At 34.8% G+C, this 25,902-nt stretch overlaps 1 protein-coding gene across 9 annotated transcripts; it reads left to right on the top strand.

Moving 5' to 3' along the window:
- Positions 1-1,042: 1,042 nt before the first annotated feature.
- Positions 1,043-24,523, top strand: LOC110638891 (zinc finger protein BRUTUS). 9 transcript variants are annotated; one of them, XM_058136580.1, is made up of 16 exons: positions 4,466-5,527; positions 10,272-10,697; positions 11,018-11,178; positions 12,140-12,239; positions 15,195-15,389; positions 15,481-15,848; positions 16,376-16,604; positions 16,939-17,107; positions 17,215-18,447; positions 18,576-18,747; positions 19,221-19,442; positions 19,523-19,660; positions 21,223-21,457; positions 21,563-21,622; positions 22,933-23,004; positions 23,948-24,523. In XM_058136580.1, the coding sequence occupies exons 5-16, from the start codon at positions 15,279-15,281 to the stop codon at positions 24,089-24,091; spliced, it is 3,153 nt and encodes a 1,050-aa protein (XP_057992563.1). In that variant the 5' UTR covers positions 4,466-5,527; positions 10,272-10,697; positions 11,018-11,178; positions 12,140-12,239; positions 15,195-15,278; the 3' UTR covers positions 24,092-24,523. The 9 variants fall into 9 exon arrangements, with proteins under 9 accessions (XP_021645302.2, XP_057992572.1, XP_021645303.2 ...); XM_058136585.1 differs by having other exon boundaries at positions 4,466-5,016; positions 5,427-5,527; positions 10,272-11,178; XM_058136578.1 differs by having other exon boundaries at positions 10,272-11,178.
- The last annotated feature ends 1,379 nt before the right edge of the window (positions 24,524-25,902 follow it).

The raw sequence follows: 25,902 nt of genomic DNA on the forward strand, positions 1-25,902 counted from the left end.
TAGACCTGTAAACTAAATATGCTATGCATGTTTGATGGATTGGATGAGGGAGCTGAGCTCCCATTTATTTTATGTTGATGAGTATGTGGAGGGTGAGCTGAGCTCCCCAATTGACTATATATTGTGTTTACAGGTCGGGTGAGTCGAAAACTCCCCGTTGGAAAGTCCATTTTATGGCCGGACTCTGTCCGTTTATTTTCTTGATATTGGGCCCAAATGGGCTTTAGAGTTGGGTTAATGAACAGTTAGGCTTACTACGGGCCTCGGGGGCTTTAAGCTGGCCCAGGTCCTAGTGCCGGTCCGGCCCATAGGTTGGGTCGTGACATCAATAGAGTGCCTTAATATAAGGTCACATGAAAATAAATTTAATAATTATTAAATTAAATATGAGATACATGTAAAATTAAATAAAATATATTTATAATTTATGAATTTATATTTATATGTAAATATGTAGTTTAACGATTGATAAAATTATTTTTATATGAATTTAAGTTTTTATACTCACATCAAATTTATTATTTTATATTTTTTAAAACAATTTTCTAATATCAAGTCAAAGTAAAAGTGCCCAAACTCTTTCTCCCAGAAATTTTTATTTAAAAATATTTTAAAAATAAAATTTTTAATTTTTTTAAATACATTTTAAACATATAATATATACATAAATATATTTTTACGCTTTATTATCATTCTCTATTATATTTTTATGTCTTATTAGCATTCTCTATTGGTAAAATTTTACTTTTTATTAGAATATTTTATTAAAGTCAAATGTTTTAACATAAAAAAATAATGGGTGTTGCATTATATATTTTTAATAATAAATATTTATATTTAATAAATCTCGACAAATGCAATATCGCTATCGTTAAAAATCAATTATTTTTTTCTTTATAAATGTCTTAACTTCAGTAATGTTTTTGTATTTAATTAAATATCTTAGTATATCCTACGGAAACATTTGCCATGTCAACATGCCACGTGGCCTCTACCCAATTATATAAAGCTCTGCTCTCCTTCCTTATCAGATGATCCCCAGTTTGCAGCCAAACCAAAACTAACAAACGTTGAAACCTCTCGCTTTGTCGTTTTAGTTGAACAAACAATAAATAAAATAAACATAAAAAAAAAATTAAAATCCAAATTTAGCGTGTGAGAGAGAGAGAGAGAGAGAGAGGGCGCCTTTTGACGATACGATTGCACGTAGAGCCAGAAGTCGTAAAAACAAGTTGCAGAGACTAGAGAGTGAGAGAGAGAAATGGCTTCGCCGTTGCCGGAATTGCAGGGAGGAGAAGGAATAATATTGTCGAACTCGGCGAAGAAGGTGGAGTCGAAGGGTGGTTTGGAGAGCAGCGATAAAAAATCGCCGATTCTTATATTTCTATACTTCCACAAGGCCATACGTAATGAGCTTGATTCGCTTCACCGATTGGCCATGGCCTTTGCCACTGGACAGACCGTCGATGTTCGCTCTCTCTTTGAACGCTATCGTTTTCTCATGTTCATTTACAAGCACCATTGCTATGCCGAAGACGAGGTACCAATTCAAAATCATGCCTATTCTCCTTCTGTATTGTCGTTCCTTTTTCTGGTTTCTAATTGTAAGAAAAAAATCTAATGCTTTTACCATATAATTCGTGAGAGCCGATGCGTTCAGTGCTTTTCCCGTCAAAAAGTATGCTTGTTACTTCACATACAATTCACACACTATTGTTGCGTATTTTCTGACATTTTTATTATGCTTAAGTACTTGTTTTTGGGATGAGATTTTTAGTTTCCTACCCATTTTATTCACATAATTGTGTGGGATGTTCTCCTGATTATAACAACTCTGAAATATTTGCTTGTAATATTTTGAGAAGCTGGGCTTGGGTCTGATTTACTTCAGTTAAGAAGCAGTTCAAATTTGCTATTCTCCACTATTTTATGCACAACTGATTATTTAGAAAATGTAAAATATTATGGATTTAATGATAGTCAAAATATGCTTGTGGAAAATGGTCGTTAGATTTATATCCTGTATTTTTATGAGCAAAAAATTATGAACTTTTATGAGCAAAAAATTATGAACATGTTTGTAAAATATGAAGTTCGTATTGGGATTTCCTCATTGCATAGAACTTAGAATCTGATCCATGAAACCAATCCTTTTGGCATCTGTTGGCTGCTTCTTGCTTATAGAAAGCCTAATTTCAAGAGGCTTTCCTGAACTCTTATATATGACTTGCCTTAATAACATCTGGTGGATTTATGTCAGAAAGCAGTCTTTAACTGACACTGCTGCTTTCTTCTCTTTCTAGTTTTTTTAATATCTTATTTCTTATTCTGCGACAGACATTAGACGTGATGGCATAATATTTGGAAAATGCAGGTTATTTTTCCGGCTCTTGACATGCGTGTCAAGAATGTGGCACAAACATACTCACTTGAGCACAAGGGTGAAAGCAGTCTCTTTGATCAATTATTTGAGCTGCTAAATTCTTATATGGAAAATGACGAAAGTTTCCCAAGGGAATTAGCATCTTGCACAGGAGCTCTTAAGACATCACTTATTCAGCACATGGCAAAGGAAGAGGAACAGGTCAGGTTTCATTTCAATCATTTTATATCTTATCCTCATATTTAGACTGTTTATTGAGCAAACTCTTTAGAGTAATGGTCCATAATAACAATAGGGAAGAAAAAATGGAAAAATCAATAAGCTTAATATCAGGTATATACCTTTTCTTGACAGTTGTGGGTTTGAGGATTTGATACACATTACTAGTACCTAAAAAATTATAATATTATAATTGACATGAAATTATTAATTTGTAGTTATTTTGCTTATGGATTTAAGAAACTTATTCATAATATTTAGGGTTCTCATTCTCCACATGTATGGATGGCTTGAATATTTTTAATTTCTCATGATTTTGGCTTGGCTTGATAGCTGTGGATATAAAATGTGCCTGTGAAGATGAATTTTGGACGTTGTAGGTAGATATCATATGGCATCCTATACATGGATGCCTTTTGACAAGGTAAGATACTATTCGCAAACAGCTGTCTATACAATCTTTTTTATAAGAATTACATCTTAAAATCAAATCTTGCCAATATTAAAACTGTTAATCTTGAAAAATGTTGAAATGAAAATTTTACGAGGCAAAAGTAACTCTGCCTTCTGCACCAAATCTGGCATGACTGTGCACGACGAAAGTGTAATTTGAAATTCCATTAGACATAAGTTAGAAACTCCTGTTTGTAGTTGATTCAATCTACCATAATGAGATGCCATATAGATTAGACAGATGACTTTCATACTGGGATATTATCTATAGAGAGAACAATTTTGAGAAGAGACAATAGATTTGAATAAAGGAGTTGACAGATCTTTCCCTTCGTAACAGCACCAGGTATCAAACTGCAGTTTTCCATGTTCGTTCCATCAATGAAATTAAAATAAAATGGTTGTGCAAATAGCCAATGGGTTATTCATGGTTCTATTTTTATTTTCTCTGCAAAAATATTTAGCTTACTTTTGTTAAAAGGCGGATCTTGCTTGAGGCTTAATAAGTAGAATTGTAGACTGAGATTTAGACAGCAGCTCTGAAATACATTGCATTTTGTTCATACACCCATTCAAGTTTGGAAACATAGTAAATTAATTTATCAAAAGAAAAAAAGAAAGTAATATTTTTCTCTTTTGAGTAATAAAAGAGAAATTTTTGGGATAAAGATTTAGTTGAGTTGAGTTGAGTTGAGTTGAGTAATAAAAGATTTGGATTTGAAAATGTTGATATTGTCTCTTATCTACTTAGGCTATCTGCTGTATTTGAGTAGTTTAATAGGATTACACTTCCTAAGTATAATAGTTATCTGCTGCTATGTTAAATTAGTATAATAGGAGTCAACTTCCTATTTGTAACATATATATAGGATATTTTGACAATTATCCCTGAACTTATCTAGTTGTAATATTACAGTCCCTCATTTTAAAAATGTAAAATAAAATCCCATCAACTTTCAAATTTTACACATTAAAATCCCTCTAACCTCCAATTACTAGTTTTTCAGTGAGACGCTGACTTGGACAGTTCCAACATAGAGCTTAGTCAGTATTTCTCTTTTCTCTCTCAAAGCCATGTGTAAATTGAGTCATTTTTCTCTTTATAGGCAGAATAATTTTTCATGTGTAAAGAAAATAATTTTACACTTTGCATAAGAGAGGAGAGAGAAATATTGACTAAGTGTCATGCGGGAGCTATTCACATCAGTTTCTAACTGAAAAATCAGTAATTGAAAGTAAGAGGAATTTTACTGTGCAAAATTTGAAAGTTTATAGAGTTTTATGTTACATTTTAAAGTTAAAGGACTGTAGTGTTACAACTATATAAGTTCAGGTACAGTTGTTGAAATTTATCCCATATATATATATACCTGTATAGTTGTGAATGAATGACATATATAGATTTTCTCCCAATATCTCTCTCTCAATTATTCTCACATGGTATCGGATCTTAAAAAGGGCCTCATCTTTCCTTTGTCATTGTTCAAATAAAAAAAGGGAAGAAATAGAGTACTGGCACTGTCATTCTTAGTTCATTGTTTGCCGAAGGAAGGTGGATTACACCACTAGCCCGGATAAGCTCCCTGACCGTTGGTGATTCAAAACCCAGAAGGCCAGCACTAGAATCCCTGCCGTTGATCACCACGCGCTGCCACTTCCTTTCCAGCGTCGCAACATGTGCCAGCGCATGACGCATTTTCCCGGCACCCCTCTCACCGAATCTTGCACTGGCAGACTAGCCTGAGGAAGGTGCCTCATCCTAGCCTTGCGCCTTCACCTATTTTTCTTCTTTTCTTTTGGGCTTCTCCAAACAATAGTTGCGATTACTGTTCATTCAACCAAAAATAGCAGCCTTGGTGTGGATAATTGATATTTCAGACCTGTTCTAAGGTTTTATTCTTCTCTAATGAGATCTCCAGCAGTATTCAACATGAATTAAATGGGAAATTCCTCCAATTCAGGTGACTCTAAGCCAATTTTTTTCTTCTTTTTCTAATTCTCCAACAATTATTACTATTAAATAACAAGGTAGCAACAACTATGTGTTATGGTCAGCCTCAGTAGAGTTGTGGTTTATGGGACAAGGTTATGATGATCATCTAGTTAAAGATGCTAGTGAAATTGCTGCAACAGATAGAACCAATTAGCATTCCTTGGGCCCTAAATTACTCACATTATTTCAGTCTTGTAAAACCTGTCATAAGGTATGGACTAAGGCTAAGACTTTATATACTAATGACATACAACGTATATATAAAGTTGCCTTAGATATTGTCCACCTCCAACAAAATCACCAAGTTATGGCGGGTTATTTAGGGAAAATAGAAACACTAAAGGATGAGTTTAATTCTCTTATGCCATTCTCTGACAGCATTACTGCGCAAGAGCAACAACGAGACAAGTTATTCATGTTCTTGGCTTTGATAGGGCTTCAATCTGATCTGGGTCCTTCACGGGACCAAATCTTGATGGGTTCTGTAGAAAGAGATAATTCTCATATATTTCAATTAATCTGTACATGGGTATTTATATACAATTGATTCCTATAATTGTGTTATACTAATTAGGAAGAAATCCTAAATAAAAAATCCTAAATAGGAATACAGAATACAGAATATACACAAAAATAATATAATGATTGACTTTCCATAACACTCCCCCTCAAGTTGGAGCATAGATGTTAATCATGCCCAACTTGTTACAAATGTAGTCAATCCTAGCTCCATTCAGAGCTTTTGTGAAAATATCTCCTAATCGCTCTCCGGTTTGATATGTCTGTTGAGATGATCATTGTTGAATCTTTTCACGAACAAAGTGACAATCAATCTCAATATGTTTGGTCCGCTCATGAAATACGGATTAGAAGCAATATGGAGAGCAGCTTGATTATCACACCACAATTTCGCAGGCTGGGGGGTCTTAAAACCTGTCTCATCTAGTAATTGAAATATCCACATTACCTCACATACTGATTGTGCCATGGCTCGGTATTCTGATTCAGCACTAGATCGAGACACTACACTCTGCTTCTTGCTTTTCCAAGACACCAAATTTCCTCCAATAAAAACGCAATATCCAAAGAGTTGACCTCCTATCAATCTTAGATCCAGCCCGTCGGCATCGAAAAACATTCAACATTCAAATGCCCATGATTACCATATAACAAACCTCTTCCTGAGCTCCTTCAGATAGCACAAGATTTGTCCCAAGGCTTCCCAATGAGCAACAGCTTGGAGAAGACATAAACCGACTTACCACACTAACGGCATAAGCAATGTCGACGAGTGACAATAAGGTAGTTCAATTTTCCTACCAATCTCCTGATCTCTCTCTGGATCTTCAAACAACTCACTATCCTCGCTATGCTTGTAAATTTGGAGTCATTGGTGCACTACAAGGCTTAGCACCTAATTTTCTGTCTCTCAATAGATCAAGGACATATTTTCTTTGAGACAAGAAAATACCCTTCTTACTTCTCATAACTTCAATACCCAAAAATACTTTAATAATCCCAAGTCTTTGGTCCAAACTGGGTTTGGAGGAAGGTTTTAAGAGATGAAATACTGCAGAGTCACTCCCGGTGATGATAATGTCATCCACATAGACTACCGTGAGAATTAGACCAGCCTCATTGCTTATAAAATACCGAGTGATCACACTTACTCTTTTGCATACCAAATTCTGTCGCTTCTTGAATCTCCCAAACCAGGCCCTAGGACTTTGTTTCAAGCCATAAAGAGACTTCCAAGCCTACAAACTTTACCCAACTCCCCGAGCAACAAACCCGGTGGTTGCTCCATATACACCTCCTCCGAAGATCACCATGAAGGAAGGCATTCTTGATATCCAATTGGTGCAGGGCCAATCATATGTAGTCACTAAAGAGATAAACAAGCGAATGTAAGTAAGTTTAGCTACAGGAGAAAAAGTGTCGAGTAATCAACCCCATATGTCCGAGCATATCCTTTTGCTACTAGACGTGCTTTTAATCTAGCCACGTAACCATCATGATTTACCTCATCAGAACACCCATTTGCAACCAATAGCTTTCTTACCGGTGGGCAAGGCAACAGCTTCCCATGTACCATTAGCATCTAAAGCCTCCATTTCCTCTTTCATAGCAAAGACACCAGCCAGATGAGACAAAGGCCTCACCAATGATTAGGGATGGGAATAGAGTCTAAAGAAGTAACAAAACACCGAGAACAAGAAGACAATTGATTATAAGAAACAAAAGAAGAGATAGGGTAAGTACATGAACGCGTTTACCTTTACGAAGAGCAATGTGTAAGTCAAGATCAGAATCATCATCAGTATGAGGTACAGTAACTCCCAAAGAAGTAGCTGTTGGAGGATCTGAGTCAGGAATCTCCAATCTCCTGGAATAAACATGAACAACGGGAGGCCGAGTAGGTCTAGAGACGGAAGAAATAGGCTGTGAGAGAGGACTAGACATTGGTTGGACAGTATATATTAAGATATCATCTTCCTCCCCCTGACTCTCATACACAGATGATTGAGAAAAAAATGGAGTGGACTCAAAAAATGTGACATCTGCAGAAACAAGATAACGATTAAGAGTAGGAGAGAAACAACGGTACCCTTTTTGGATCCGGGAGTACCCAAGGAAGACACATTTGAGAGACTTTGGATCCAATTTAGTAACTCATGACGAACATCACGTACAAAACAAGTACAACAAAAAATACGGGGTTCAACGGGAAACAAAGATTTTGTAGGGAACAAAGCAGTATAAGGAATATCTCCATTAAGGATAGAAGAAGGCATACGATTGATCAAAAAACATGCCGTAGAAACTGCATCCGTCCAAAAGTGTTTAGGAACTTTCATCTGAAAAAGAAGAGCACGAGTTACCTCAAGAAGATGCCGATTTTTTCTTTCGGCCACGCCATTTTGGGATGGGGTATCCACACAGGAAGACTGATGAAGAATGCCATTTTGTTTCATATAAGACTGAAATTGTGCTGAAAAATATTCTTTAGCATTGTCACTTCTTAATATGCGCACAGAAATATTAAATTGAGTTTTGATTTCATTACAAAAGGCACAAAAGATAGAAAACAACTCAGAACGATTCTTCATTAAATATAACCAGGTAACACGAGAGTAATCATCAACAAAAGTAACAAAATAACGAAATCCAGTTTTAGAAGTAACAGAACAAGGACCCCAAACATCAGAATGAACTAACTCAAAAGGGGATGAAGCCCGTTTATTGACTCTAGACACAGAAGGCAAACGATGATGTTTTGCAAACTGACACGACTCACATTCTAGTACTGATAAAGATCAAATCGAGGACACAATTTCTTCATGGTAGAAAAAGAAGGATGACCCAATCTACAATGAGCTTCAAGAGGTGTTAAGGTACTGGAGCAAACAAGCGATCGCGGTACATGATTTTCCAGAATGTAGAGACCACCTGACTCACGTCCTCTACCAATAATCGCCGTCGTAAGATCCTCAAACAAATCACGATCGTAAAAAGGAAATAGAACAATTTAAAGTACGAGTAAGTTTACTAACAAAAAGTAGATTAAAAGAGAAATTTGGTAGACACAAAACAGATGACAAAGAAATTGACGAAGTCGGATTCGCAGTTCCAGAACCCATGACACAAGAAGTAGAACCATCAGCTAAAGTAACAGTAGAGGAAGTAGGATTAGACTGAAAAGTAGATAGAAGACTAGAATTACCTGTCATGTGATCTGTTGCACCAGAATCAATAACCCATTTGGATGAGGAAGACACAAGGCATGTAGTGGATTTACCTGACTCAATGATCGCGATGATAGGGAACCGTAGGCTTTAGAGATGCACGATCTTTGGGAAAACTGTGCAAAATCTTCTGCGGATACCAAAACAGTTTTCTCAGAGGAAGATACTGTAGAATCCTCTACTGCCATATTTGCCATCTGTGATCGCTGATTTTTCCTCTGAAGTTGCGGACAATTATATTTTGTATGGCCAGGCTCATGACAATAATAACAAATGACTCCTCTTGAGTCCTGATTAGAACTAGCCTCTTCATTACGCTGATTACTACATTGCTGTAATTCCTCCTCTACTTCCTCTTCTATTACCTCGTTGTCCATTTGGATTACGGCTAATAAGAGCACTCTTGGCAGTGAAGATTGGGTACTCTGCACGAAGGACCCGTGTGAATGTTTCATGCAAAGAGGAAATCTCGTAATCGAAAGAATCGAGATTTAGCGCTCATACTCGAAGGAAGGCTGCAAGAAAACTCATAACAGCCGTTGCTCGTTGGGCTGCTGAACTTTCACATCAGAACTAAAAGGCAACAATACATTAAGTTCCTCATATACCCGTTTAAAATCCATAAAATAAGCCGTGAGAGACTTATTCTCTTTCTCAGCACGGTAGAATGCCTTACAAACATCATAAATACGGGAGATATTCCCTTTACCAGAATACAGAAAATCTAAGTAATCCATCAATTCCTTAACAAATTCACAGTGATTAATTAAACTAATTACCTCACTGTGAATCGAGTTCCGAAGCTGCAAAAACAACCGAGCATCCTCCCTTAGCCAAGTTTGTTGTGTATCATCTTAGTAAGGTGATCATCCTTATCAATGCTACGCAAATAGACCCTAACAGTCTTACTCCACTCCAGATAATTCAAACCATTAAGTTTGTGTTCCGTGATCTTAGTCATCATCGGAATCACATCAGAAATAACATTCTTATTGTCTGCCATTTGTTGAGACAAAGAAAACTAACCGAAACGCTAATCCAAAGTGCTGACAGCAACAAAATAATCCAAAATCACAAATCAAGCAAATACCGAAATAAGATCTGAGAGCCAAACCTCAGAAGTCCTTTAATGGTGTAATCGATCGTGCAACAAAGACACAAGTGGTGGAATGAGGGGATTGAGGCGACGCTGGCAATGTTGATCGGAGTCGAAACGGCCGGTCGGCGGTCAAGGTCTCTCCTGAGCTGGGTGGTGAGAGCAAATAATCACCCTAGATAGATGACCTGCTCTGATACCATGTAGAAAGAGATAATTCTCATATATTTCAATTAATCTGTACATGGGTATTTATATACAATTGATTCCTATAATTGTGTTATACTAATTAGGAAGAAATCCTAAATAAAAAATCCTAAATAGGAATACAGAATACAGAATATACACAGAAATAATATAATGATTGACTTTCCATAACAGGTTCCATTGTTCCTTCTTTGGTAGATGTCTCTGCTCGATTATTGCGTATTTTTTTTAAATGCAACAGATACTAATGAAATTGAGACATCTGTGTTAATTGTGCAAACTGGCAATTAGTTGGGACTGGGTGGTTTCCAAAAAGGGAAAGGAAGAGGCTATAAATCTCATTGTACCTACTGTGACAAAAATGGCCACACTCGAGATGCTTGTTGGACGTTGCATGGCTGACCACCACGCATCAATCAATCTAACACAAGCTGACATGTTGCTCATGTGGCTCAGACCCATGGGGATGGACTTCTTCCATTACCTGATGTGAAAGATCAACAGTCCAATTCCGTTGTCTTAACGGAGCTGACTACAATGAGTACTTACAGTATCAAGCTGCTAAACAACAGTCATTCTCATCTGGCACTTCTAACTCTGGTAATTCTTTTACTTATCTGATCAAGTCTACACCCATTGGATCATGGATACTAGACTCCGGTGTATCAGATCATACGCCTGGTAATAAAACCATTTTTTCTGATCTTGTATCTGTTTCAATTTCCTCTAAAGTTACATTGGCTAATGGCTCACAAACTGTGATTAACAGAATAGGAGAAGTTCAACCTTTTGCTTCTGTTTCTTTAAAAGTCAGTTTTATTTGTACCTAAATGTCCATACAATTTGATTTCCATCCATTAGCAAATTAACCAAAAATCTTGATTGTTCTGTCACTTTTATGGTTGACTCTGTTATTGTAGAGGACTGGGATACAAGGAAGATGATTGGAACAAGATATGAGTCACAAGGATTATATCATCTATTCACTTCAAGATCACCAGTTGCTCTTACTTCCGCTGCATCCACCGATCTTCTCCATAGCCGTTTGGGTCATCCAAGTCTCACCAAACTTTAAAAACAAGTACCTAGTCTTTCTTAATTGTTTTCTTTACAATGTGAGTCATGTCAACTTGGAAAATAAACTTGAGCCTCCTTTCCCAAGTGAGTCAATAACAGGGCCACATCTATATTTGATATTATTCACTCAGACATATGGGGCCCAAGTCATGTCAGTTCAACTTTAGCATTTTATTATTTTGTTACTTTTATTGATGATTATTCCCATTGCAGTTGAGTATTTTTAATAAAACATTGTTATGAATTGTTTTCTATTTTTTAAAATTTTATGCTGAAATTCATAATCAATTTGGTGTCACAATTAAGGTATTACGTAGTGATAGTGCAAAAAAATACTTATCTTTTTCTTTCACCAATTTTATGTCTTCCCAGGGAATAACTCATCAAACCTCTTGTGCATATACTCCATAACAAAACGGAGTCGCCAAGCGTAAAAATCGGCATCTTATTGAAATTGCCTGTACCCTACTTGTACACTATAATGTTCCACTTCGTTTTTGGGGAGATGCTGTTCTTATAGCTTGTTATCTAATTAACCGAATGCCTTTTTCTGTGTTGCAGCATCAAGTCCTCACTTAATTCCATTTTTAGATCAAGATCCCCAACCTCTACCATTGTGTGTGTTTGGCTGTACCTGTTTTGTTCATGCTCACACCCCTGGGAAAGACAAACTCTAACTTAAATCAGTTAAATGTGTCTTTCTAGGATATTCCTTATTTTCAAAAAAGTTGTAAATGTTATGATCCAACAACCAACAAATATTTTATCTCAGTAGATGTAACCTTCTTTGAAACATCCCCATATTTTCACCAAACACTACAATAAAAAGACTCATTTTTGATGTTTTACCTTTTCCATTTCTTTCTCCATCACAAATCCATATTTCTAGTCCTCCTTCTCTCTAAGTCTACTCCCGTCGTCCTCATTTTCCTGTTAACACCAATGTACTTCTCTTCATGATACAGACACTGGCTGCTTTTGATGACTCATCATCTATTCCTCCGTCACCTAATTCAGTCATGCCTTCAATAAGTGCTGCATCTTCTCTCGTCGCCCTTCGCAAAGGTAGTTCCTCTCGCAACCCTCATCCCATTTTTAATTTTCTCAATTATCATTATTTATCACCATCCTATTATGCTTTTGTTTCTAACTTATCTTCTGTTTTCATACCTAAGACTATTAGAGAAGCATTTGAACATCCACGGTGGCGAGATGCCATGATAGAGGAAATGACTACTTTCCATAATAATGGTACTTGGGAGTTAGTTTTATTGCCACAGGATAAATTTGTTGTTGGATGTTGCTGGGTTTTTATTGTGAAAGTGAGCCCTATTAGACAGGTTGATCGGTTGAAGGCCCGTCTAGTTGCCAAAGACTATACTCAGATTTTTGGCATTGATTATGGTGATACCTTCTCTCCAGTTGCTAAAATTGCATTAGTTTATCTACTTATCTCTTTGGCAGCAATGCATCACTGGCCACTTCATCAACTAGATATTAAAAATGCCTTTTTATATGGGGAACTGTCTGAGGAGTATATATGGACCAACCACTAGGGTAATTGCTCAGGGGGAGTCTGGTTTGGTATGCCCTTTATGACGTGTACTGTATGGTCTGAAATAGTCTCTAAGGGCATGGTTTGGACGGTTCAGTATTGTGATCCAGCAGTTTGGAATGAGTAGGAGTGGAGCTGATCATTTGGTGTTCTTTCGCCATGCTAATGGTAAATGCATTTATCTAGTAGTCTATATTGATGACATAATCATAACAGGAAATGACCATGATGGGATCATTCAACTCAAACAGCATTTGTTCAATCACTTTCAAACTAAAAATTTGGGCAAATTGAAGTATTTTTTAGGAATTGAGGTAACACAATCTATAACGAGTATTGCTATTTTCCAAAGGAAATTTACTTTGGATATACTTGAAGAGACAGGTATGATAGATTGCAAACTTGTAGACACTCCCATGGATCCAAATGTCAGACTTGTTCTTGGACAGGGGGAGCCATTAGAAGATCCTGGTAGATATCGAAGGCTGGTGGGCAAGCTAAATTATTTTATAATAACACGACTAGATATCTCATTTGCTGTTATTGTGGTAAGTTAGTTTTTCCAAGTTCCATGTAGTGATCACTGCAATGCAGTAATTCCCATTCTCAAGTATATCAAAGGATCTCCTAGACAAGGTCTATTGTATGAAGATAAGGGTCATTCACAAGTTGTTGGGTACTTTGATGTAGATTGGGCAGGTTCTCTTGCAGATAGGCAATCTACTTCAGGATATTGCATTATGATTAGAGGGAATTTAATATCCGAGAAGAGTAAAAAGCAAGATGTAGTTGTCAGGTCAAGTGCAGAAGCAGAATACAGAGCTATGGCTTTAGCAACTTGTGAGCTCATTTGATTAAAACAACTTCTTCAAGAGTTAAAGTGTGAGAAAGTTAAACAAATGAAGCTAATATGTGACAATCAAGCTGCCCTTCATATTGCCTCAAATTCAGTTTTCATAAAAGAAAAAAATATATAGAGGTAGATTGTCATTTTATTAGACAAAAGATCAAATCAAGGTGTATTGCTACCAGTTTCGTTAATTCAAATGACCAATTAGCAGATGTTTTCACCAAGTCACATTGAGGATCTCGGGTCGAATATATTTACAACAATCTTGGAGCATATGATATGTACGCTCTAGCTTGATGGGGAGTGTTGAGATTGTCTCTTATCTGCTTAGGTTATCTACTGTATTTGAGTAGTTTAATAGGATTACACTTCTTAAGTATAATAGTTATCGGCTGCTGTTTTTAAGTAGTATACTAGGAGTCAACTTTCTATTTGTAACATGTATATATATATATACACACTTGTATAGTTGTGAATGAATGATATATACAGATTTTCTCCCAAATCTCTCTCTCTCTCTCTCTCTCTCTCTCTCTTTCTCTCTCTCTCTCTCTCTCCATTGTTCTCACAGAAAACAGTCATTACATAGTGTAATTTTATAGCTACTTCTATGTTACAGGTGTTACATAATGCACCTTTCCAAGTCACCACCATAAAGGCCAATAAAACCATTAATGACCTGTTACACTTTATTTTAAGTGTTTCAGAAATTTTCCTTCCTTATTTGGGTTCCTATGAAAATAACTTGCCACTTTCGTATGATACTTTTATTGGCAGTTGTCAGTCTTTTTTTAAATTTATTTGTTAACTCTAAATATGAAAGCCAAATGATATTATTTGAAAGTATCTTAGCAAATAATTAGTTAAACTAGAACAAGTTTTACTTTGAATAAAGATTGTCAAAGTTCATTAGAAACATTAGCCTCATTTTTAGTCAAGTTCATGAAAATTTTTATGCGCTAGATAATTTACTAGTCTTTGTCTCTTTGAAATTAAAAAAAAAAAAATAATAATAATAATGGTTGTAGTTGAACCATTACATAGCATGTGACAGCCCGCTTTTGTGGTGCTGCTACCATGGCCTTCTGAAGTGAAATCTAGGGTTTTGAGTGCAAGAGGGAAGGGGGAAAAAAGAAGGCAATGATACCAAATCAGGTATACACAAATAGGTAAATGTATCAACTTGTTTGATCAAACAGTTTCTCCATGTGTGCATTTTCTGTTCATCAGGAATTCCCTGTGCATCATTTTTTGTTTTGTGCTTACTTGATTGTCATATGACCATCTATGCAACACTTATGATGACTTTCTAATTGGCAAAATTTGAATCTAAGCTCTTTAATCTCTCTTCGCTCCTTGACTATATAAAAGTGATGCCGCGGGCTTCAATATTTTCTTCTTTTTGAACTCTATTTTATCAATTTGTAAGATGCCATCTAGTTTCCAGCAAAGATCATAGTGCCATTGAGGTCTGGTTATACATTTTTACCAAAATTGTTCACAGTATTCATGGTAGTAATGACTCTAAAATTTTGATAAATTTCTATTTAGACTCTTGATTTTGATGCTAATGTAACATAAATGTTTTAATTGGTTTTCTCCTTAACTATGTCAGGTCTTTCCTTTGCTTATTGAGAAGTTTTCTCTTGAAGAGCAGTCATCTCTAATCTGGCAGTTTGTATGCAGCATTCCTGTGGACATGGTGGCAGAGTTGTTGCCATGGTTAGCATCTTCTATTTCACCTGTTGAATGCCAGGATATGCATAAGTGCTTAAGTAAGATAATCCCAGAAGAGAAGCTTCTTCAGCAGGTGAAGGTTCAACTCTTTATTCATTATTTTATTTCTTTTGGCGTGTGTTTTTCTAAATGCATATAGCTGATTAAAAGTATTTTTTGTGAAGATTATTTTCACCTGGATGGAAGGGAGAAATGGTACAAAAACATTTGGAAGTTGTATAAATAATCCTCAGGATCAATACTGTACAAATTCTACTGCTAGTGCAATTATTCATGAATTCAATAATGTGGCATCTGCATGCGAGCAATACAAGATCGGGAAAAGGAAATATATGGAGTCAAGTAATGATGCTTCGGATACTGTTGGGACACACCCAATAAATGAAATATTATTTTGGCATAATGCTATTAAACGAGAATTAAATGAGATAGCTGAGGAAGCTAGAAAAATACAACTTTCTGGAGATTTTACTAATATATCAGACTTTGATGATCGGTTGCAATTCATTGCTGAAGTTTGCATCTTCCACAGGTATTTCCTTTCAGTTTTTTCACTTTGCAGCTAAGGAGATATTTACTTTATTCGTTTTTTCACAAAACTTCATATACCTTTTTTTTTTTTTTTTTTTTTTTTTAAAGTAGCCTTTTGTGTTCTTTTGCATGAGAGATATTTTTATCATACATATGGAGAAGGAGGGATTTTATGTTGTTAAATTGTATTATTACCAATAGGCAAAAGGACTTTAAAATGACAGAGAGCTGTTGTCAAATGCTGATGATGTTACATATTGATACCCAAAATTTTCCACCTTTTGCATTTCTCATGTTCGTTTTCTCCAATGGTGTTCTCATTTCTCAATTATTGTGAAGGATCAACAAATTGGGCTATATCTTAATAGATAATTTGAGCTTGGTTGCAAGGAATAATTTTTCTTTTCTTTTTCATTTTTTTTTTCACAAAAAGGCCATGTTCCCTAGCATCTAACATTGCCAATTTGACAATGTATGAAGCGTCTTATAAATATCTTATTTGAAGCATTTGTACTTTTCTGGTTACAGTATTGGTGAGGACAAGGTCATATTTCCTGCAATAGATGGAGAATTCTCTTTTTTCCAAGAGCATGGAGAAGAAGAAAGTCAATTTAATGAGTTTAAGTGTTTAATAGAAAGTATTCAAATGGCAGGTGCAAATTCTAATTCAGCTGCTGATTTTTATGCAAAGTTATGCTTGCACGCTGACCAAATGATGGAAACTATACAAAGGCACTTCTACAATGAGGAAGTTCAGGTGAGCTTGCCTTATTGATGTCACAGTTCTCTTTGGCGATTTTGGTAGTCTATGAACTGCTAAGTTATGCCTAGTTTCCTTTAATATTGAACTAGTACTGCAAAGTCAGACTGAGCCATCTGTGGGAGCAAGTGAACATGATAATACATGGAGTGCTCCTGAAAGTTTAATAATGACTTTGCTTTTTCTGCTTATATTTCAAATTTTAAGCTGGTAATAGAAACTAAACACCTTCTGAAAGGAGTTGATATGGATGTTGCATAATCAGAAATAATAGCACCAAACATCCCCTTTGATTCTTGAAGACTATCTGCTAAGTTCCTTGCATATCTAGGTTCTTCCACTAGCCCAAAAGCACTTTAGCTTCAGAAGGCAGAAGGAACTTTTATACCAAAGCTTATGTGTGATGCCCTTGAAGTTGATCGAGCGTGTCTTGCCATGGTTAGTGGGGTCACTAACTGAAGATGAAGCCAAGAATTTTCTAAAAAACATGTGGTCAGCAGGTTCTGTATCCATGTCTTATAGTTATAGCTACATATGAGATTTATTCTATTCGATGAAGTTGTACCATTGTATGTATCTTCTCAAAATTGTGTTTATTTTGATTCAGCTCCATCATCAGATACTGCTTTGGTAACACTTTTTACTGGCTGGGCTTGCAAGGGTCGTAACCAGGGTTTATGTTTGTCTAGTGCAATTGGTTGTTGTCCTGCTAAAAAAAATGATATTGAAGAAGATATTGTTAGATCACGCTCTGCATTTGCTTCTGGATTTTGTTCCAAGGATCGAGCTGTGTCACTTTGTGGAGATGACAACAAAAGGCCAGCCAAAAGAAACACTCCTGTATCATGCAAAAATAGCAATGCCCCCAATCCATCTGGAACTCTAAGCTCCCACGAACCATCTTGTACTAATCAGTCTTGTTGTGTCCCAGGTTTAGGAGTGATCAACAATAATCTGGGACTCAGTTCTCTTTCTACTACCAAGTCTTTGCGGTCCTTGTCTTTCAGCTCTTATGCTCCAGCTCTTAACTCCAGTCTTTTTGTATGGGAAGCAGATAATAGCTCCTCTGGTATGGGGTATATAGAACGACCAATTGATATAATATTTAAGTTTCATAAAGCCATAAGCAAAGACTTGGAGAATCTGGATATTGAATCTGGAAAGCTCAGTGATTGTGATGAGACACTTCTTCAGCAATTTACTGGAAGATTCCGTTTGTTATGGGGCTTTTACAGAGCTCATAGTAATGCTGAGGATGATATTGTTTTTCCAGCATTGGAATCCAAAGAGGCACTACATAATGTGAGTCATTCATACATGCTGGACCATAAGCAGGAGGAAAAATTGTTTGAAGATATTTCATGTGTGCTTTCTGAGCTTTCACACCTTCATGAAAGCTTGCAAAGGGCTGACATGATGGAGGATTCAACAGGAAGTAACATGGAGCTTCCTGTTGCACATGGTGATGATTGTATACTGAAGTATGGTGAACTAGCCACTAAGCTGCAAGGGATGTGCAAATCTATAAGAGTTTCTCTTGATCATCATATTTTGAGAGAAGAATTTGAGTTGTGGCCATTGTTTGTAAGGCATTTTTCAGTTGAGGAGCAAGACAAAATAGTTGGCCGCATAATTGGTACTACTGGTGCTGAAGTGCTTCAATCTATATTACCCTGGGTAACTTCTGCTCTTACTCAGGATGAGCAGAACAAGATGATGGACACATGGAAGCAGGCAACAAAAAACACAATGTTTAATGAGTGGCTTAATGAATACTGTAAAGGACCAACAGAATCATCTGTGCAGAATGAGACATTAGAGACTCGCATTACTAGAGAAGGTTTGTATAATGCTTCTAGAGTCTTGCATTGTAGTAATGTGCAGTTTCAGGTTGCTTTGAATAGTTTTATCAAGCACACATTTTGTTCTGTGCAAGTTTTCTACTCATTTCAGTTTTACTTATCTTAGACAGGGAGTTTCAAAAGACTTTGGACCAAAGTGATCAGATGTTTAAGCCTGGGTGGAAGGATATCTTCCGTATGAATCAAAATGAGCTCGAGTCTGAGATTAGAAGGGTTTATAGTGACTCAACTCTTGATCCAAGGAGAAAAGCATACCTTGTTCAAAATCTTTTGACTAGGTTAGTTTGATAATTATAATTCCCTTATGTGAAATGTAGAATTTTGGAATAATTCAATTCAATTAATTTCTTTTTAATTAATTCTCATATTTGGAATGAAAGAATTTAATTCTTTTTAACTTAAAAACTTTTTCATTTTAAAAGAAATAAAATTCATGCATGATTGTGTGAGAATTCTTTTGAATTATTTTCTTGCAAATAATTTATTCCAAATGAACCCTATATGCTTCATTTACTTCAATTTCCTTAAAATTAGCAAATGCATAGATATTAATAGTCATCATCATTTTATTGTTCATTTTAAGATGACAATTTTCTCCAGTTGTGTTTCATCATCATCATCATCATCATCATTATTATTATTATTATTATTATTATTATTATTATTATTATTATTATTATTATTATTATTATTATTGTTTTGTGGTTATTGTTGTTTGTCTTAATTAATCTCTAGTTAAATTTTGTTTTAGTCGCTGGATAGCTGCTCAGCAGAAATTACCTCAAACTAAGTCAGGTGAAACTTCTAACGTTGATGACATAATGGGATGCTCACCATCATTTCGAGATCAGGTGAAACAAGTATTCGGGTGTGACCACTACAAGCGAAACTGTAAGCTTCGTGCTGCTTGCTGTGGCAACTTGTTTGCCTGTAGATTTTGCCATGACAAAGTGAGCGATCACTCAATGGATAGGTAATTTTTGACATTGTTTATTGAACTTAATATCTTGACAGAAGTTTCTGAATGCATGATGCTTTTCTGATTCATTGCAGAAAAGCAACATTAGAAATGATGTGCATGCTCTGTCTGAAGATTCAGGCTGTTGGTCCAATCTGCACAACACCTGAATGTAGTGGATTTTCGATGGCAAAGTATTATTGCAATATATGCAAGTTTTTTGATGACGAAAGGTACACAAGTTCTGAAGCTTTTTTCTTATAATTATCAAACTCAGTGATCTTGATGGACAGATGCTATAGTAGAATTTTATTTTTCTCATGTGGCTTCTGTAGGAGACTTTAGGGAGAATATCTCATGTTTGAACTTGTAGTTGGTTTTTTTCCTTAGTTTTAGAGGTATAAAATCCACTTGTCGGCCCTCACCTGCAAGCTTGAGGTTTTAGTTCATAGTTCTTTTGACATTTGACTTTTGATGTGTTTTTTGTGTATTGTCTCTCAGATTTATATGCATATTACTAAATTGAAGAAGTGTTCGCATATCCTTATATTTTTAAGATTCATAAATTCTCCAAAGATGCTGCTAATGTAAGATAGTTCTGTACCTATCTTAATAATTATAAAACATTCTATTGTAGGGTGATTACAGAACATGCTATTATTATATTCTGATCCTTTTCCCTACACTGAGAAAATTTTTTGGTGCCAGGAACTTTTTTTATTGTACGAGTAGACAAAACATCAAAACTTGTTCATTTCCCTGCTCCTGAATGAGCTTGATTTCTTTAATGGTTGTTCTCTATGGAAAAACTCATGGAAATAATAAAAGAACTTTACTAGGTTAATACAACATTTTACTTCAGCATGTTGACAGCAATTCAAGTTTATTCCGAATTTCCTTTTTTGCATAATTGGGATGCCCATAATACTACTCGTCTAATGAATGGAGGATGGAGTAATTTCAAAAGTTAGGTACAACTTTGGCTGTCCGCAACCTGCATGCTGTGATTTTCTCAACTTGGTTATGCTTTCTACTTTTAATTGATGTGGGAATATCTTTGGATCTTGGATATGTGCATCAAGCTGTAAAGTATGCTCTTGGTGCATCATGACTGAAGTTTGCATAATTTATCGAGTGTTCATCACATGTTATAACCATGAATTCTTCAAAGGCAAAATTGGTTGGAAAATGAAAATTGGACTTTTTGTATTTTATAACAAGTACAAGGACAAGGACAGATTGATGGGTTGGCTATTCATTAAAATAACTGAAGTAACATCACTAGAAATGGATAGTCTGAGAACTAGAATCTTGGCAGGCTGAAAGAAAAAATAAAGAAGCTAATTAACATGTATACATTATGCTATGAAGCTTACACTTTTTTTCTTTGTTGAAAAGAAGCTTCGAGAACCATTTGTTTGTGTGACTTTTGTAAAAGAAAATGTAAAGAAGCTAATTAACAGGTATACATTGTGCTATGAAGCTTAAACTTTTTTCTTTGTTGAAAAGAAGCTTCAAGAACTATTTGTTTGTGCGAGTTTTGTAATATTATAGCGTGATGCCCAAAATATATCTTAGTGTCCTGAGAGCTTGTTTTTCTTCCTCTTGAAAGAAATTTTAGATTGGTGATTGACATTGATGCCAGCAATTTTGGTTGCCCTTGTTAGCATTTATAGAAAGCCCCAAACATGATCTGGTTACAAAGACCAGATTTATTGTCTGTATAGCTTGATAAACTTTTATATGAATGCTTGCAGATATTTTGTTTATTGTCATTGACACCTTGCTATTTCAGGACCATATATCATTGCCCCTTTTGCAATTTATGTCGTGTTGGGAGGGGTCTTGGCATTGATTACTTTCATTGCATGACATGCAACTGTTGCTTGGGAATTAAGTTAGTCAATCACAAGTGCCTGGAAAAAGGTTTAGAGACAAACTGCCCCATCTGCTGTGATTTTTTGTTCACTTCTAGTGCAACAGTCAGAGCTTTGCCTTGTGGCCATTACATGCATTCAGCTTGCTTTCAGGTTTCTGTTTCCCTTAACAGTTTTGCTTTCAGTCCATGTCCTATACTTTCTTTAATTATCTTCCTTCAGATGAATCAGAGTGGTTGAAATTTCTCTCTGCTGTAGGCATACACTTGCAGTCACTACACCTGCCCAATATGCAGCAAATCTTTAGGAGATATGGGGGTGAGAAAACTCCCTCACTACTGTTGTTTTCATTTGCAATTTTCTATTTATTTTACTTGATGAAAGTTGAATTTCTATATCATTGTTGTGCCAGATAAAGATAGAGAGAAATGTTCATTTAAGCGTATTCAGGCTGGTTTGGTTAGTTAATAGCTGATAACTGTTAATCATTTTGTAATTTTTGGGCAGATTTTATTCTTAAATTACTACGAATTACAAGCCCGTTAAAGTAACTTCTCTACACATCTTTAATGTCCACTTCCTTTATCAAAACCTTCCCATCATCATCTCTTATGTGCCTAACTCAATTTAATTCTTGACATTTCTTTTCCCTTATCTTTACCAATTTGTAAATATCTGTCTCTCCTTGTGCTAGTTTTTTCATAGGTTTCTCTGGAGACTTTCCTCTAACCTCACTTTGAAGAAACTAATATTTTGTGGTGAAAATATCTACTTTTTGAAATATGTAGATTGAGAATAGTAATTAATAAATTGTTTAAGCTGAAATGATGAATTATTAAAATACTTGGTACATATATGTAAGTTTATATATATTATTTATGTTCTCTTAGAATAGGTAATTTTGATTTTTCAGTGAATATGAGACCAAACCTTGAGTAGGGGGCAACGGCTTTTTTATTTGAAGTTCAATAATAATAAAGATCAAGAAAGGTTTTCATTTTGCATTTTTCCCTCTTCATTGGAGTTTTATTGATTCAGATTACAGAATAGGAGATAATCCTTGCCCTTCCCAACTCAACTGCACTCTTACCATAAGAAGTTCTGTAGGCAATTAAGTAATATAAAATATTAAGAAGTCCCTCTTTGTTCATAATTTAATAATATTTGGTTGTACATATTTGCCTTTCAAACATTTCCCTCTCCATTTGTTTTTTTTTTTTTATTTATTTATTTATTTTTTTTTATATATACTAATACTATATGTTAACAAAGAGTTGCAACTCATCTTCATTGGCAAAACTATAAGCGATCGAATGAGGCAATTGATTTTTGATATAATTATCTGACCAGCTCTCATAAACATGATCGTCACTCAAGCCGATGCTTGGGCTTTTGAATCTAAGCTGCATGACTCGACAAAAGAAACTACAAAATGGAATAATGTTCCTCTGAGAATTCTATAATTGTGTGGTATATGTGAGAGTGGGTTGATATTGATACAAACAGCCATTGGTGAAAAATGGCAAACTTGTCTGGTGTCTCATTTTTGTTCCATTTAGCTGCAAAACACACGAAGTAATGATTTACAACCTACCTTTAATCTTTATTTTTGTTGTAAACCAACGCAGGTATACTTTGGCATGCTTGATGCGTTATTGGCTGCAGAGGAGCTTCCAGAGGAATACAGGGACCGTTATCAGGTACAATTGCCTCTACAAATGTTTTATCTGGTACTGAGCTCTATAGTGAATGTCAACATACTGTTGCATTTAATTCTGCTGAAAAGAACACAAAGGAGTTCTGAAGATGCAGTTGGTGTCAAAAACATGTTATCTTTGGGTAGAGAACTGGTTCTTTGCCTCTGAGATGTACTCAATAACAAGGTTAATGAATTACATTACACCTTTTTACTGATCTAAAAAAGAAAATGATGAAAGGGAAACAAACTAAGAGAAATTTAAATTTAACTACGTAAGCTGTTTTGGAATGAATTTTGATTTTCCATTGATTGCTTGGTTGGTGAATAATCATGGTCAATTTGATCAGCAGCAAGTAGGGTGTAAATAAGCAGCGCAAAGTATTTAACTCTTTAGCTTGGATTGGTCATTTTAAAATAGACTTGGCCAAAGGCTGGTTCATAATCAAAACGGTACCCATTTTATCTGGAATCAAAATCAGACAGGAATTGGTCAAATTTGGATTGACCAAAACTGTCTTTGAGTAGGACCTTAACTAATCGGTTTGGCTCCGGGCTAAAATTGGATACTCTTAAAAACAATTTTGAAAAAAAATTCAACCACTGGATTTGATTAAACCAAAATCGAACTAGAACTGCCAAGGACCATGCAGTTCCGATTCCGGTTCCGGTTTTGGTTTCAGTTCTACTGAACTCTTGAACCGGAATCGCTGTTTTCAGTCCAGTTTGGCCTGTTGGCCAGGCCTAAAGTGTTGCTCAAGTCAGCTTGAGAGAGCTGAGGAAGTGGGAAATACAAGAGCCTAGCCCAGACTCAAACCATGGCTTGAATTCAGCCCTAAATTATATATGATGATTAGCGGGGAATACATATTATAAGCCTTATTTTGGTGGTTTATAATCCTGATTATGCATGACCCCAGAGGAGGTCTAAGATTCATCAAATGCAGGACATACTATGCAATGATTGTGATCAAAAGGGCACTGCACGCTTCCACTGGTTATATCATAAATGTAGACTTTGTGGATCTTACAACACTCGGGTGATCAAGAGTGAGACGGCCAAACCCAACTCTTCTGCTTCACATCAATGAGAGCTTTACATTTTGAGGAGTTACTGGCAGTAATCTGTATATACTTGTCAATTCAAACAATTTCCCTTCAAAAGGTATGCAAATTCTTGTCATCATGTTTTATGTTGTGTTAAAATGTCACTCTTGTAGAAACTCTTGAAAACATATTCACCTGGTTTGAGTTCCTCATCCTCTGTAAAATAGACGGAGGAGAAAAAGAATGCAACCAAGACAAATTGCATTTAAAAGTAGAAGCAAAGCAAATAGATTTTTTTTTTTTTTTTGAGTACGGAATGAGCGACTGGGGAATTGAATTTGGATCTGCCATGTGAGTTATGATCAAGCCAGGCTAGGCAAGCAAACAGTGTATTTGAAATGCTGCAAATAGGGTAATTACACATGCTAAGCATGTGGTGTTATATTTGTCCTTAAAATTTAAATTTTCTACATTTATTCTTTGTGGTTTTGATTTTATATATATATATATATATATATATATATATATCCCTCAAATTCAACCAGGATGTTGCTCCACCTCGGCATTTCCATGTTGAAATAGGGCCTAGAGCCACTGGGTTGAAGTTTCTGATATCCGTCATCGATGGCTTTCCTAGAAAATTACTAGTTGAATGTCTAGGTAGGGCTTAGGATGGAAAGAAAGAGGTGGAACAGGGAATGGGAAAAATAAAATAAAAAATTTATTTAATTAAATATGTATATATATTTTTTAAATGAATCAACTAGATATGAGAATGGTCAATATCTCAAATAAACCTAAACTAAGGAAAAAAAAAATTATAATTCCATTTTGTATTTTGAAATTTTAGGATATGCACTTCAAATCATGTCAATAGTATTATGTAATTTACTCCGTTAACACTTTAAAGACTTAATCTGTGACGCTGCTACAATGATGATATCACATTAATGTCATTTTGATGTCAACATGTCAAAAAAATTATAAAATTACCATATAATTTCACAATTTGCACTTAAGGTATGTGATTTAAATTTTGTATAAAAATGATATTCTACTAATGACACTATTAGCGTTTATGGGTCAATTTTTTTTAGAGAAAATTACTATTTATTTATGTGTTTTAACGGAATTAATTATTTAATATTTATATTTTAAAAATATATTATTTAATTTTTATATTTTATTTTTATTAAATTATTTAGTATATTCTTTAATAATGTCAATTAAACTATTATTTAACTTTTCTATTTTAGTGAAATTAATTAGTTAGTCCTAATATTTTAAAAAATATATTAATTAGTCTGTATAATTTAGTTTTATTTATTATTTAATTTTATAATTATTTTTTATACCTAAACTATTTTAATTTTATCCTCTTTATTTCTATATTATCCTCCCTTATTTCTCTTTTATGTTTCTTCTCCCTTGTTTACACTATTCTCCTCTTCGTTCTCTCTCTAATTTTCATCATTTGGTAAAAAATGGTACTAGTTATTCGTGCACAAAGGTCAATCAATTTTCTAAATTTCTAAATAATCAAAAAAAATTATTTACTATGAGAAAAATATAAAAATAATATTCAAGAAATTAAAAATACTTGAATAATAAAAAAATTAATTTCAGATTTAGTCTTCATGTAGCAATTTTTATTTTTATCAAATAATATATTCTTCAAAAAAAAATTTTTCTAATATAAGAATACATTAATTAGTTTTACTAAAATAAAAAGATTAAATAATAATTTTTTTAAAAATATAAAGGTTAACTAATTAATTTTTTTAAAATAGAGAGATTAAATAATAGTTTATTAATAAACTAATGAAAAATTTGATGGAGGATTAAATAGTTTAAG

The sequence above is a fragment of the Hevea brasiliensis genome, chromosome 2 (assembly GCF_030052815.1).
Source record: "Hevea brasiliensis isolate MT/VB/25A 57/8 chromosome 2, ASM3005281v1, whole genome shotgun sequence".
Taxonomy (NCBI): domain Eukaryota; kingdom Viridiplantae; phylum Streptophyta; class Magnoliopsida; order Malpighiales; family Euphorbiaceae; genus Hevea; species Hevea brasiliensis.

Coding starts and splice junctions, on each gene's coding strand:
- LOC110638891 (XM_021789610.2), top strand. CDS start 1,262: ATGGCTTCGCCGTTGCCGGAATTGCAGGGAGGAGAAGGAATAATATTG. Junction 16,605..16,938: donor TCTACAATGAGGAAGTTCAG/GTGAGCTTGCCT, acceptor TTGCATATCTAG/GTTCTTCCACTAGCCCAAAA. Junction 21,458..21,562: donor TGCATTCAGCTTGCTTTCAG/GTTTCTGTTTCC, acceptor TCTCTGCTGTAG/GCATACACTTGCAGTCACTA.